This window comes from Syzygium oleosum, unplaced genomic scaffold (assembly GCF_021117445.2).
Source record: "Syzygium oleosum isolate NSW1041296 unplaced genomic scaffold, Sole_v2.1 Sole_v2.60, whole genome shotgun sequence".
In the NCBI taxonomy this organism is placed as follows: Eukaryota; Viridiplantae; Streptophyta; class Magnoliopsida; order Myrtales; family Myrtaceae; genus Syzygium; species Syzygium oleosum.
In genome coordinates, this window is record NW_026607544.1 from 160924 (window position 1) to 172181 (window position 11258).

Below are 11258 nucleotides of genomic sequence, written 5' to 3' on the forward strand. Positions count from 1 at the left end.
CCAATGCTGCCAATGTTGTCCTAATTCTTTTGCGCAAAATTCCAATATAATTCTTCTGCCAATTATTGTAAAAAATTGTTGATGTAGAGTCTAGTTATCCCCGCCATACAATATGGCACGCTAACTTGGACAATTTCTAGCAATCTAGGTTACGTTATGAATGCATTTTTCTTATGAACAATGTCATTTATTGGTTAAACATATGCTTCGATGTCTCTAAAATCTAAGCATAATACACAACGTTCAAATAAATGGTTGTGGTTACAAATTTGGGGTGGAAATAAGTTCACCCTTATGCTTTTTACATATTACTTTGTTTCATTAATAATTTCAAGCGATAGTTTGGATTTATTTTCGTTGTATTCTAATTGATGACATGCGACATAAACGATCATTTTTAAGATAATGTTTTCCAAATCATTCATTTTTCATAAAAGAAATGGAGTGAAAAAACTCTACCCGGACCTAAGTCCCGTCCCACATGACACGAGCCCCAGAAAATCCAACGGCTATGATTGCCCTTGGGCATCAGACATGAGTCTCATTGAAGAACCAGTATCTTTTTTTTTTTTTTGGACATAAGAACCAGTATCTACGGAGCTTGGATCTAGTTCCTCTTCAGCTTCTGCCAAGAAGTGTAGGCTGTCTAACTCACAAACATGGATCCACAAGATATTAACTGGCGCAGGTCATTTGGTTAATTTGGACATTCTAAGGACTTTTGAAGGCAACATTTTGAGAATATTTTTGCACCATAACCTAGTTTTTGAGCAATCAATGGTCACTTTTATAGCCCATTTGATCATCCAAATGGTCACTTTTATAGCCCATTTCAACACTTAAGATTAAGCTTCTTTGATAACCTTGTATAGGATTGATCTAAATGATTCAATCAAGTCAAGACACCACTTTATCTAGTAAGGAAAGGGTTACTCAACTTGTTGATTGCAAAATATATTGTTAAAAACGAAACAACAAACTGAGATATAATACTACAAAACACAGCACTGATCTTTGTCTTTACACTTCTCGGAGATTGATTTGGCGCGCACGCGCATCCCCAGAGAGAGAGAGAGAGAGAGAGAGAGAGAGAGAGAGAGAGAGAGAGAGAGACCTTTTGCATTTTATCTCCACATTAATAAAGAAAACTGCGACATAATGCATCTCAATGGAGTGTTGGCGGCTTTATCTCAGTTTTATTTCAATACCGCTCTTTTCGCAGTATATAGAGCAAGCATAGAAAACTTCGACGGCGACACACTCGTCCGGAAATATCAAGGCGCCCACAACAGGCACATCAGGAAGAAAATAGCAAATAGAATGGATTTTCAAGTATAAGAAATTAAAAGAGGATTCCTGTACCCTTCATCACAAACTCTTCCTTTTGCTAGTCCCTCGGTCTCCGGTAGAACAAGCTCTAAAATGAATGGTTTATTGGTTCAGGCTGCAGGGCTTTCTGCACGAGCTCGGTCTGCTCCTTAACGTGCGCCTGATAGAATCCAGTAGCTGTGGCGGCAGATGGAGCACGACCGGCGTATTTGATGTCCTCGAAAGTTCCTCGGCTCAGTGCTCTCATTGCAGTGCTGAGACGGGGTGCAATGTAGCTGTAAGCACCCATGTTCATAGGCTCTTCCTGGCACCAAACTATTTCCGCATCTGAAGAGAAAAAAGACAGGCTCAATCAATCATCAGGATCAGGGTTTATAACACAGGGAAGTAGTATTGTCAACTGTGCAATCTTTCAGGGGTGAAGGGGGGTGAAGGGGCAATATGAATTGACTGCGCAATTGACAGGCTCCTGGAAACAGATCACAAGTGCTCTTGTTTACTAATTAGTCAATTGAAACGGAGGACCCTTGGAAATGCAGTGTCCAGAACTAATATTATGATAAAACCCTATCACCAAAAGGAGGGGCTAAGGGTGGCATCCAGACATCCACAGCTCCAAACTCTCGCTACATCAATACATTCTTTGTTTTTGCCAGAAACTGAACAAAAATTTTGCTCTTGCTGCTAAAAAATTCTACATTAGCTCCACCATATGTATCCACTCTCTGTTATTCAGTTCAGTTGGGATGCATCCATGTGACATCCACAAGAATGTGATAGGATAGGTGTAAGGTCCGGGCATCTAGTGAGTACATGAAGTAAAGTGGTGAAGCAACAAAGGTAAGAGTAAAGCTAAAGCTTATTAATCAGCAGATAATAAAATACTTATAACAAATAGAGAAATTTTCTAACATTCGAAGGGCATATGTGTTTGTAGTGTTAGTTGCACTAAAATTAGCAAGTTAAGAAAACATACTCGGATATCGCTTCAACTCTCGTTGGACAAGATCATATGGGAAGGGACACAGCTGTTCCACCCTACAGATTGCAACGTCCTTTCCACCAACCTTTTTACGCTCCTCATCAAGCTCATAGTAAATCTGCAGTCCAATAATTCAGATAACGTTTGACTAAAATGTCTTAGGCAAAGAGACCAATGCCATGTAGCTTATCCTTTTACCAGCCGTGACACATAATGAAACAACTTATCAGACTATACACTGATTTATGAAAAGCAAAGACGGGGGATACCTTTCCAGAGCAAAGAACCAGTCTTCTAATGCCCTCCTCAAGATCTGAGTGATCATTCTGGTCCTTGATGAGGCGCTTGAATCTAGTGCCCTGTTTGTCAAAACCTGGATGTCCTTGTACATCATCGAACTCAGATAGATTTGATTTGCACTCCTTGTGTCGAAGTAAGTTCTTAGGAGCCATTACAATGAGAGGTTTACGGAATTCTCTGTGAATCTACAGTAATTGACAATAGCTTCAGATACTGCTGAATGGTAATTTGAGCAAAAATAGGAATATGAACCACCTAGCTGCACTGACCTGTCTTCGCAAGACATGGAAGTAATTAGCAGGAGTTGTGGTGTTCACAACCTGCCAATTGCATTCCTGAATCTGCTTTCGGAGAGTTGGCTCCATCTCAGGTATCAAATACGGGTTATCATCACTCATCTGCCATCAAGTTCATAACCACACATTAACCAAAGATGCATACAAAAAAAAAACACATATTCTACAAGTGTGAGGGGTGAGTGTGTGTGTGTGTGCACAGAGAAAGAGAGATTTGAATAATTCTCATTCTTTCAACCACAAGAAATTAGCAGAAAGTAGATCTTGAGCCTTTGAGCAGCAAGAAATATATAATGGTCATACAATAATCATGCTTTTCAGATGAATACCTGAAGGAATCGCTCCAAACGTGCACTTGAATGTTCAGGGCCCTGGCCATCATAACCGTGAGGAAGCAGCACAACAAGCCCAGTTTGTCGCAGCCACTTAGACTCCCCACTACTCAAAAACTGGTCAAAAATTACTTGAGCTCCATTGGAAAAGTCACCAAATTGAGCTTCCCATAGTACTAGGGAATTCGGATTTTCCATAGAGTAGCCCAATTCAAACCCAAGAACACCAAACTCTGAGAGTGAGCTGTTGATAAGAGAAAGTGATAAAAGGAAAAAAAGGTCAGACAGCAGCCTAAACATTTGTTATTTAGAGAGCTGCTTATGTCCCATATTTTACTGTGAAGGATTAAAGTGAAAGGAAAAAGAAATTCATCGTAATGGACCAGTGTTTGGTGTTCATTAACCTAAACAGGAAAGGATGAACATATAGCTAAAACCAACTTACATTCTAAGCGCGGCATTACATCAAATTCAGTCACATATATTCAGAACCACATGTAGTGAAGAAAAATCACAGCTAGAAGCTTAAAGCACTACCTAAATACATGGTACAAGCAATCTTCAGGTACAGCCTGAAACACAGGCATCATCTAGATGACTAAATGGTGCAGCTATCTCAAACAAGCAGCAAATGAAGCTTCTCGTACTCCTATTTATTAGAAAAAGTTCATCCTCCAGATAAAGTACATGTATATAGAGTGGGATCTGCATTGTGTCAGTTAACAGAAATTTTAATATTCAAGGAGCTTCTCCTTGTTTGTCTACGTCAGAGAATATGCATAAATGGCTCCAAAAGGTCTAGGAAAACACTTTATTAAGGACAGCTCATCAAAAAAGGCCAAAGAAGCCAATAGCAGTCCAAGAAAGAATAGTTAACTCTTGAGAATGAACTAGCAGCAGCATATACCTGTTACTAACTGTAAACATTTCCTCATTTTGATTCATCACCACATGGTCAAGAGGGCAGTACTGCTCCCCAGTTTCCTGATCATGAAGTACTGAATGCCGATGACTAAAGGTACCTCTTTCAACATCCTGACCGCTCAACCTAACATGGTTACCTTCTATGAGTAGTGTGGCAAACGCAAGCGCTTCTGCCACCGCCCAATCAATACCTTCCCCAGTTTCAATCAGCTGGGCTCGTTGTTCATAGACCTTCTTCACTGCTCTGTGGGGCTTAAAGTTTTCAGGAAGAGTTGTAATTGCTTTGCCAACGTTTTTCAGAATCTCTGGCTTCACACTGAATAACAGCAGAAAAAGTTTTAGAACAGTAAGTTGGTAAACAAAATCATTTTACGTATGCATGCAATGCCGAAGAACGTACCCAGTATTTCGGATGCGAGAAACCTGTTCAGGTGATTTGAACCCAGACCAGTGAGATGAAAGCCAGTCCCTCCTTTTGGGAACATAATCTTTGCTGGCGAGGAATTCTTCATTGAGTATTGTATTAACCTTGCTTTGTATCTTCTCAATGTCCTCTTTGGTAACCTGCCCAGACTCTAAGAGTGTCTTTTGGTAAATCTCAAGAGCTGAAGGATGATTTCGAATAACCTGAAACGAAGAAAAGTCGCAAAAATAATTTTACAAACCTGAATAGACGAGAAAAAAATCAACATGGTGGTAGAGGAAAACAATTTACTCAGGTATATATAGACTTCACTGAAATTCAAAGAATCAAAGCATGTGATGCTCAACAATATAAAAGAACCGAAACACTTCTCATGGGATGCAGACCTTATACATTTTGGGCTGAGTGAAAGACGGTTCATCAATCTCATTGTGTCCAAACCGACGATAACACACTAAATCAACCACCACATCTGAATGAAAAGTCTGTCGCCACTCTGCTGCAAGCTCACAGACATGAACAACAGCTTCCACATCATCACCATTCACATGAAATATGGGGGCATTCAATGCCTTAGCAACATCAGTACAGTACTGAGATGATCGACCAGCCCTTGGGTCAGTGGTAAAGGCAACCTGGTTGTTTACAACTATATGTATTGTCCCACCAGTGGAATAATTTGGAAGGGCGCTAAGATGCAGAGTCTCATACACCACACCCTGTCCAGCAAAGCTACCATCACCATGAATCAGAATACCCATATTCTTTGTTCTCTCCACATCATTTGAGTAATACTGCTTCGCCCTAGTTTTACCAACCACTACTGGGTCCACAGCTTCCAAGTGACTTGGATTTGCCACCAATGACAAATGTATTCTTTTCCCACCCCGAGTTGGTCGATCATAGGAAGTACCCAGGTGGTACTTCACATCACCAGTACCTGTGTAAAGCCCGACTTCATCCACCGGTTTTGTACCACCACTGAACTCGCTAAATATTTGTTGGAGTGGTTTTCGAACAACATTCCCCAGAACATTTAATCTACCTCTGTGAGGCATTCCAATGACGATGCTCTCAACCCCAAGATCTGCTGACCTATCAAACATTTCCTTCATCCCAGGAATCAGAGTTTCACCACCTTCAAGACCGAACCGTTTGGCCGTTGTCCACTTGGTGGCCAAGAAGTTTTCGAATTGTGTGCTCCATATAAGCCTATCAAGAATAACTTCACGTCGTTGGCGATTGTACTGCATAGGTGTTGGTGTTTCAATCTTATCTCTCAACCAGTTGCATTTTTCGCGGTCAGCAATGTGCATATACTCAAAGCCAATGCTCCCACAGTAAGCCTGCTCAAGCCTGGTTAAAATGGACCTCAATGTCTGGATTGGTCGGTTCTCAGACAAGAAGCCAGCCATCCTCCACACCCCTAAGAAAAATTCTCTGTCTAGATCAGCTTCAGTGAACCCGTAAAGAGCAGGGTCCAAATCATCTGGAATTTCTCTTTCCTCCAAACCCAGAGGATCCAATTTGGCTTTCATGTGACCATTTACTTGGTATGCCCTCACAAGTAACAACAGACGCATGCTCTCTTGGATTGTCTGCCCCGAAAGGCCGGGAGATGTTGCTGCTTGACCCACAAAGTTTCTAAAAAAGTTGTCCCACGATTCATCGACGCTACTTGGGTCAGCCTCCCATGCCCTTTGAAGCTCTTCCAAGTAAACGCTACTTGTCCCATCCAAGAAGCTATCGGTAAGCCTTGAGAGCGGAACAGGGCGTGGGACAGGAGCAGATTGTGCCTTTGGTCTAAAAGCTGTAGCATGGAAACATCGCTCTTGTGATGGAAGAATTCGTGATCTCGTCACATAGGATCTACCTTGAGAGAGAGCTCTCCTGACAACAAGCTTTGCTGCACTGGAACTTGTCCTAAACCAAACCATTGTTATCCGAGCAACTGACTAGGAAACCAGAGATGGCAACCCCCAAGCTCAAACTACAATCATCTGCTTTAACTGAAAAGAAAATATGAAGATAGTGGGTAACTAAGCCACAGGATAGTGATGATAATAAAATTAGGGAGGCAGATTAGGAATCCCAGTATAAAAAGGAGATCCTATCCATGGCAATTAGACCAGATTCAAATCAACAGAAAAATTGGATAGACAAACAAGCATAAGAAATTTAAGATGCCAAAAAAATATAAAAAAATGTAAATGGTGAAAAGATATGTGAAGCCAAGAAGGTGGATTTCTGATATCTAAGCAGTGAGAAAGGAATTGCAAAACTTTAGAGAAACAACTGGACCATAAGCTAAAACTGTACCATCCCCTGGACAATAGAGGATGAGTAAAACTGCTTAGAAAGGTACACAATTAGAGAGAATGACAAGTTCCCAGAAAAATTCTATACAACAATAAAGAAATGGAGAGATAAAATCCTATGCCCATCCAATCTCTAGCTTTCTTTCTCCCCACTTCTTCTAGAATGTGATCTGTTGCACTTTTCTTTTTTAGTTTGATGTACCAGAACTTTTCCTTTTTCCTGCCATCAAGACATAATAATGGATTGACACATGACCGGGAAAAGAAATCAGCCTTTGGAACAGGTCATTGGAATGAGTACTGCTGTCAGGCAGTCTATGCCCAGTAAAAATCACAAGAAATTGGACTTTCATTGTTGCTCTAATTTCACTCAAAACATTTGAAGACTTTCAAAGGAAACCATTTGAAGAGAAACATTTTTACCCCGACATGTTCCTTAACATGAAGCACAGTCATGCACCCTTTCTTACAAAAGTTCCAAGAACGATGGGCAACCTACAAGCAAGCATGCAACTGATAACTAATCACCGCAATCAAACTTGCTTTACCACCAAAGATCCGCCAGGACCCATATAATCTAACTCGCAAAACTACACAGGGAATTCTTCCCGAGCCTCCTGCAGATCAATAGTATCCTCATCACGAAATGATTTGCACTTCCGATGCCACAATCACACAAAACCATCTACCAGCAGCCCCGGCCTCACCCGGGACGAAAACCGATCCGCCATGCGCTGCGGCAGCCCATATTCCGACGAGGCAACCCAGACCCTCATCAAGAAACACGGAAAGAATACCCAGCAACGGAGCTCACAAGCAAATTCGACAAAAAAAAAAAAAAACCCGCAGCGAAAGCGAAACCAAGAGCGCTACTTCGAGCAGCGACCAAGGACACTCGGATTGATTCGTGGCTCCGTAACCAGATCAGACCCAGACAAACCCACAAAGAACATGAAGCAAGAGACAAAAAAAGAGATTCCCGGAAAATCGGGCAACCAGCGACGAGCTCGGGAAGAGCACTCGACCAAGGTGGTCCGTACCCAGAATCCGAGAGGGAGCAAGACGGCCGGATCGACGCCACAACCCTAGGAGCCGTTCTTGTGCGCGCCACGCGCCCCCCCTTCTTCCTTCCTTCCTCCTTCCCCTGCTTCCTTCTTCTGAATATCAGCTTTCGCTTTTTCTTCTTGCGAGAGTTCTCTGCGTCCCAGATTGTTCGCTTTACGCATCCTCGGGTAGCTTTGACTTGGATAGGTGGCGGGCGAGGGCCCAACCCGAACCGACCCGAACCGAATCGAGATTCGGACACGGGTTGGTGAGATCGCGGGCCGGGCCTGTTTGTCAGGCCCGGTCCAAAGAGACTTGTGGGCCTTCCTCCTCTTTGGAACTTTTTTCGTTTTTTGGGAACTTGTTTGCAGTTCGCGAGCTATGCGCGGCACGCCTAGTTTGTTTCTCCGTTGCGTGTAACGATTCTGAATTTCCAAATGAAAGAAAACCGATTGAGCGTGCGTGGACGAGAAATTTATTTTTCCGGGGGCCGGAAAATATTTTCCTTCGTTCGTTAAGGCAAAAGTTGAGAATACATGAAATATGGTTCGCAACATAAAAAAAAATCTTATGGGATTTGTGGAGGATCGACAACTCGCATCCGTCACTAAACTCTCTTAAACAACGAGCCAACTGAATGCCCGACAATTGTCAACGTCAGATCACGGCTTTCTTCGATAAGCACTTTGACTTCCCACTTCGGGGTGATCTGTGCTTGATAGTCTGTTTATTAGATCAGCACAATTTGACTCGAGTGGGAAACTCTCTCTCTTTTCGCAAAGCGAGGTGCTTTAGGGCTCCCACAGGAGCCAGGGTTTCTAATCGAGTGGTCCTGGCTATTTCACAGATCGAGCGAAAACCATCAGCCAGACACCTTGAGTCGTTCCTTCGGCGAAGGAACCAATGATGTTGATTTTCAGTACATCCTCTTTCGTAGGTTGCTAGATCTGAGTTGAGTCTCTGTTCTTTGAAATTTTTCTATGTCTTTTGAGGTCCATTTCATGATTTTGTCGTGCATTGCAAGGGCTAAGTCCCACGAGATTTCTTGGATTTGGTCCTTGCTTTCTGAAGATGGGAGTCGTTTCTCCGATTCTCCGATGAGCCATAGGGGTGCCCCCAGTAAGTCGAAGAAGGTGAGTTTAATGAGCTGATTTTAAGATAAGAGCCAACCCTTGACTCCATATTTTGATGTTCAGAGCTAGATCTGACCAGACAAGCTTCGTCCAGGGACAAAGGAGGAGCACTTATTCAATGGTTTCGGTGTGTTGCCGACATAGTGAATGGGTAGGCTCAGGTATAGCGTTCCTCTCGAAAATGCGATCTTTTGTTGGTAGTGCATTCTAGCATCCACCCCGTAAGAAAAACCTGATTTTGGAATGGATTTCACCCGCCATACCTTATTCTATAAGCTCGTGGTGTCCGGTGAGAGGCCGGAGCCAAGTCGTGACTTGGTTTATCGATTTCCTCTCCGAGTCTGTTGTAGCCACTCTTCGCTGTATAACATCCCGACCCGGTATTGTTCTATTCCAGTTTATCTTCTGCAAACTGAGTCCTTATAGGAACTGCAAGGATTTCATTCACTGTTTACTCATCAAACTAGTTATGCAGAATTTGTTCATCCCATTGAGCATCATCCCTAATAATTAAGTCAGCAACTTTGTGAGTCTCTCTCCTGGTTGCTGGCCCCCCTAATCACTCTTCTTTGAAGCCACTTATTCTCTCAAATGTTTATTTTCCCCCCTTTTTCTACAGATCACATAACAGAATGGGAGATTGCTCTTCTATACCCATTTTAAGCTTTGCCAGCCCTACTATGGAGAGATTTCTTCCCTGCATGCCAAAAATCATAATGAGGAAAATAAAAACCTTTCTGGTATGTGACTCCACAGTGAGGTTGGAGTTTGTGTCATTCACCAACATTGCCCTATTAAGGTGATCAAGTCCTTGAATCCAATCCCATCATTATCCTTTCTGAGTTTTAATGCTTCCATTTCCTCCAATGCAGGCTAGATTTTTTAACATTGTTTTTCCACCTAAAAGCCGCATTTTTCTATTCAATAGCTCGATAGATACTGGAATTTTCAATATGGATATTGCATAATGTGGCAAGGCTGCACCACAGCTTTTAAGTAAATATTCCTTTCCGACTTTCGACATCAATTTTGCTTTCAACCCTTTGAAGTTCTATGTTCATCCTCGCCAATATCCAAGCAAAGGTTCCAGCTAGCAAGCCATATTCTTTCTCGAATTCTGTGGACAACAGATGCTGAAATAAATCTTTGATTTGTTCAAGTTGATTGCTTGACTAGATGCAAAACAACACTGATTTAGGCTCCATTTGTCTTGCGGAAATTTGACATCTCTAGATTGTGTTTCAAGAAATCATTTTCGGGAAAATAACAATGTTTTTCAGTGTTTCGGTTGAAATTTGAAAATGAACTGAAAATCATTTTCCGTTATTTGGAAATGGAAACTTTCTTTTATTTTCCTATATAAGACATGCACTATTCATGTGATATAAGGACTACACATGCTAGACATTGACGTTTGGACCAGAGTCCTCGGAACTTGGGCACGGGAATCCTGACACCTGTGCTCGGGTTCTTGGTCAGTTGGGCCAGGACACTAAGTACATAAAGGCTGGGCCCAGGTTCCTCAAGGCCGAGTCAAAGACCTCGTTGTTCGTGCCTAGTTTCCCAACTCTATCACCCTTTCTCGGGTCTCTTCAGGGCATGAGAGAAATTAATTTTTTATCAGCATTTCTTTTTCCTTATGGTAGAAATAAGTATTTTAATAGAAAAAAGAAATTAGTTTACTTTTCATGTGCTGCGTGATAGAAGTTTAACCTTTCTTTTCAAGCTAACAGGATCTCAAGTATCATACGATAACAATACATGGCAATTCTCACAATAATAAAATAAAAAGAAGGAAGACTTCCTTTGAAAACAAAACTAGAAACAAAGTATCATTGACTATGCTCTCTTAAGAATTTCTCAATCCATACTCTTTGGAGATTTGCACGCTTCATAATGAATGCCTTTCCCATTTTTTCATTTGCCACTAGATAGTCAAAGACCGTTTAAAGGGTATCTTCATCAAATCCATCAACTTTAATCACCTTGCTGTAGAATTTGGAGGAATCCGTCTTATATGGTCCCAACGACTTAATCGCTGATGCCAATTCTCTAAGTCGTGCTGAAAGTGATGCACACTTATCATCCTTGTGATCCTCCATGAAGACAACACGCTTAGGAAGTTGATAGTTGAAGATAAAATCGAGGAGTTCCTAAATATTCATAGAGGCAATTG

At 41.8% G+C, this 11258-nt stretch overlaps 1 protein-coding gene across 1 annotated transcript; it reads right to left on the reverse strand.

The window, feature by feature from the left end:
• Positions 1–1115: 1115 nt before the first annotated feature.
• Positions 1116–8113, reverse strand: LOC115690403 (uncharacterized). Its single transcript, XM_030616733.2, has 9 exons — positions 7946–8113; positions 4974–6596; positions 4564–4790; positions 4147–4479; positions 3237–3483; positions 2881–3009; positions 2581–2796; positions 2306–2429; positions 1116–1656 (listed from the first exon to the last, which is right to left on the reverse strand). Exons 2-9 carry the CDS (start codon positions 6522–6524, stop codon positions 1418–1420), a joined length of 3066 nt encoding a protein of 1021 aa, XP_030472593.1. The 5' UTR covers positions 6525–6596; positions 7946–8113; the 3' UTR covers positions 1116–1417.
• Positions 8114–11258: the final 3145 nt, after the last annotated feature.

What these genes read in the sequence shown, in the direction of transcription:
- LOC115690403 (XM_030616733.2), bottom strand. Translation starts at nt 6,524, where the DNA reads ATGGTTTGGTTTAGGACAAGTTCCAGTGCAGCAAAGCTTGTTGTCAGG. An exon ending in CTCAGCCCAAAATGTATAAG is followed by an intron (nt 4,791 to 4,973) that starts GTCTGCATCCCA and finishes TCTTCGTTTCAG; the next exon opens with GTTATTCGAAATCATCCTTC. An exon ending in TCCATGTCTTGCGAAGACAG is followed by an intron (nt 2,797 to 2,880) that starts GTCAGTGCAGCT and finishes CAATTACTGTAG; the next exon opens with ATTCACAGAGAATTCCGTAA.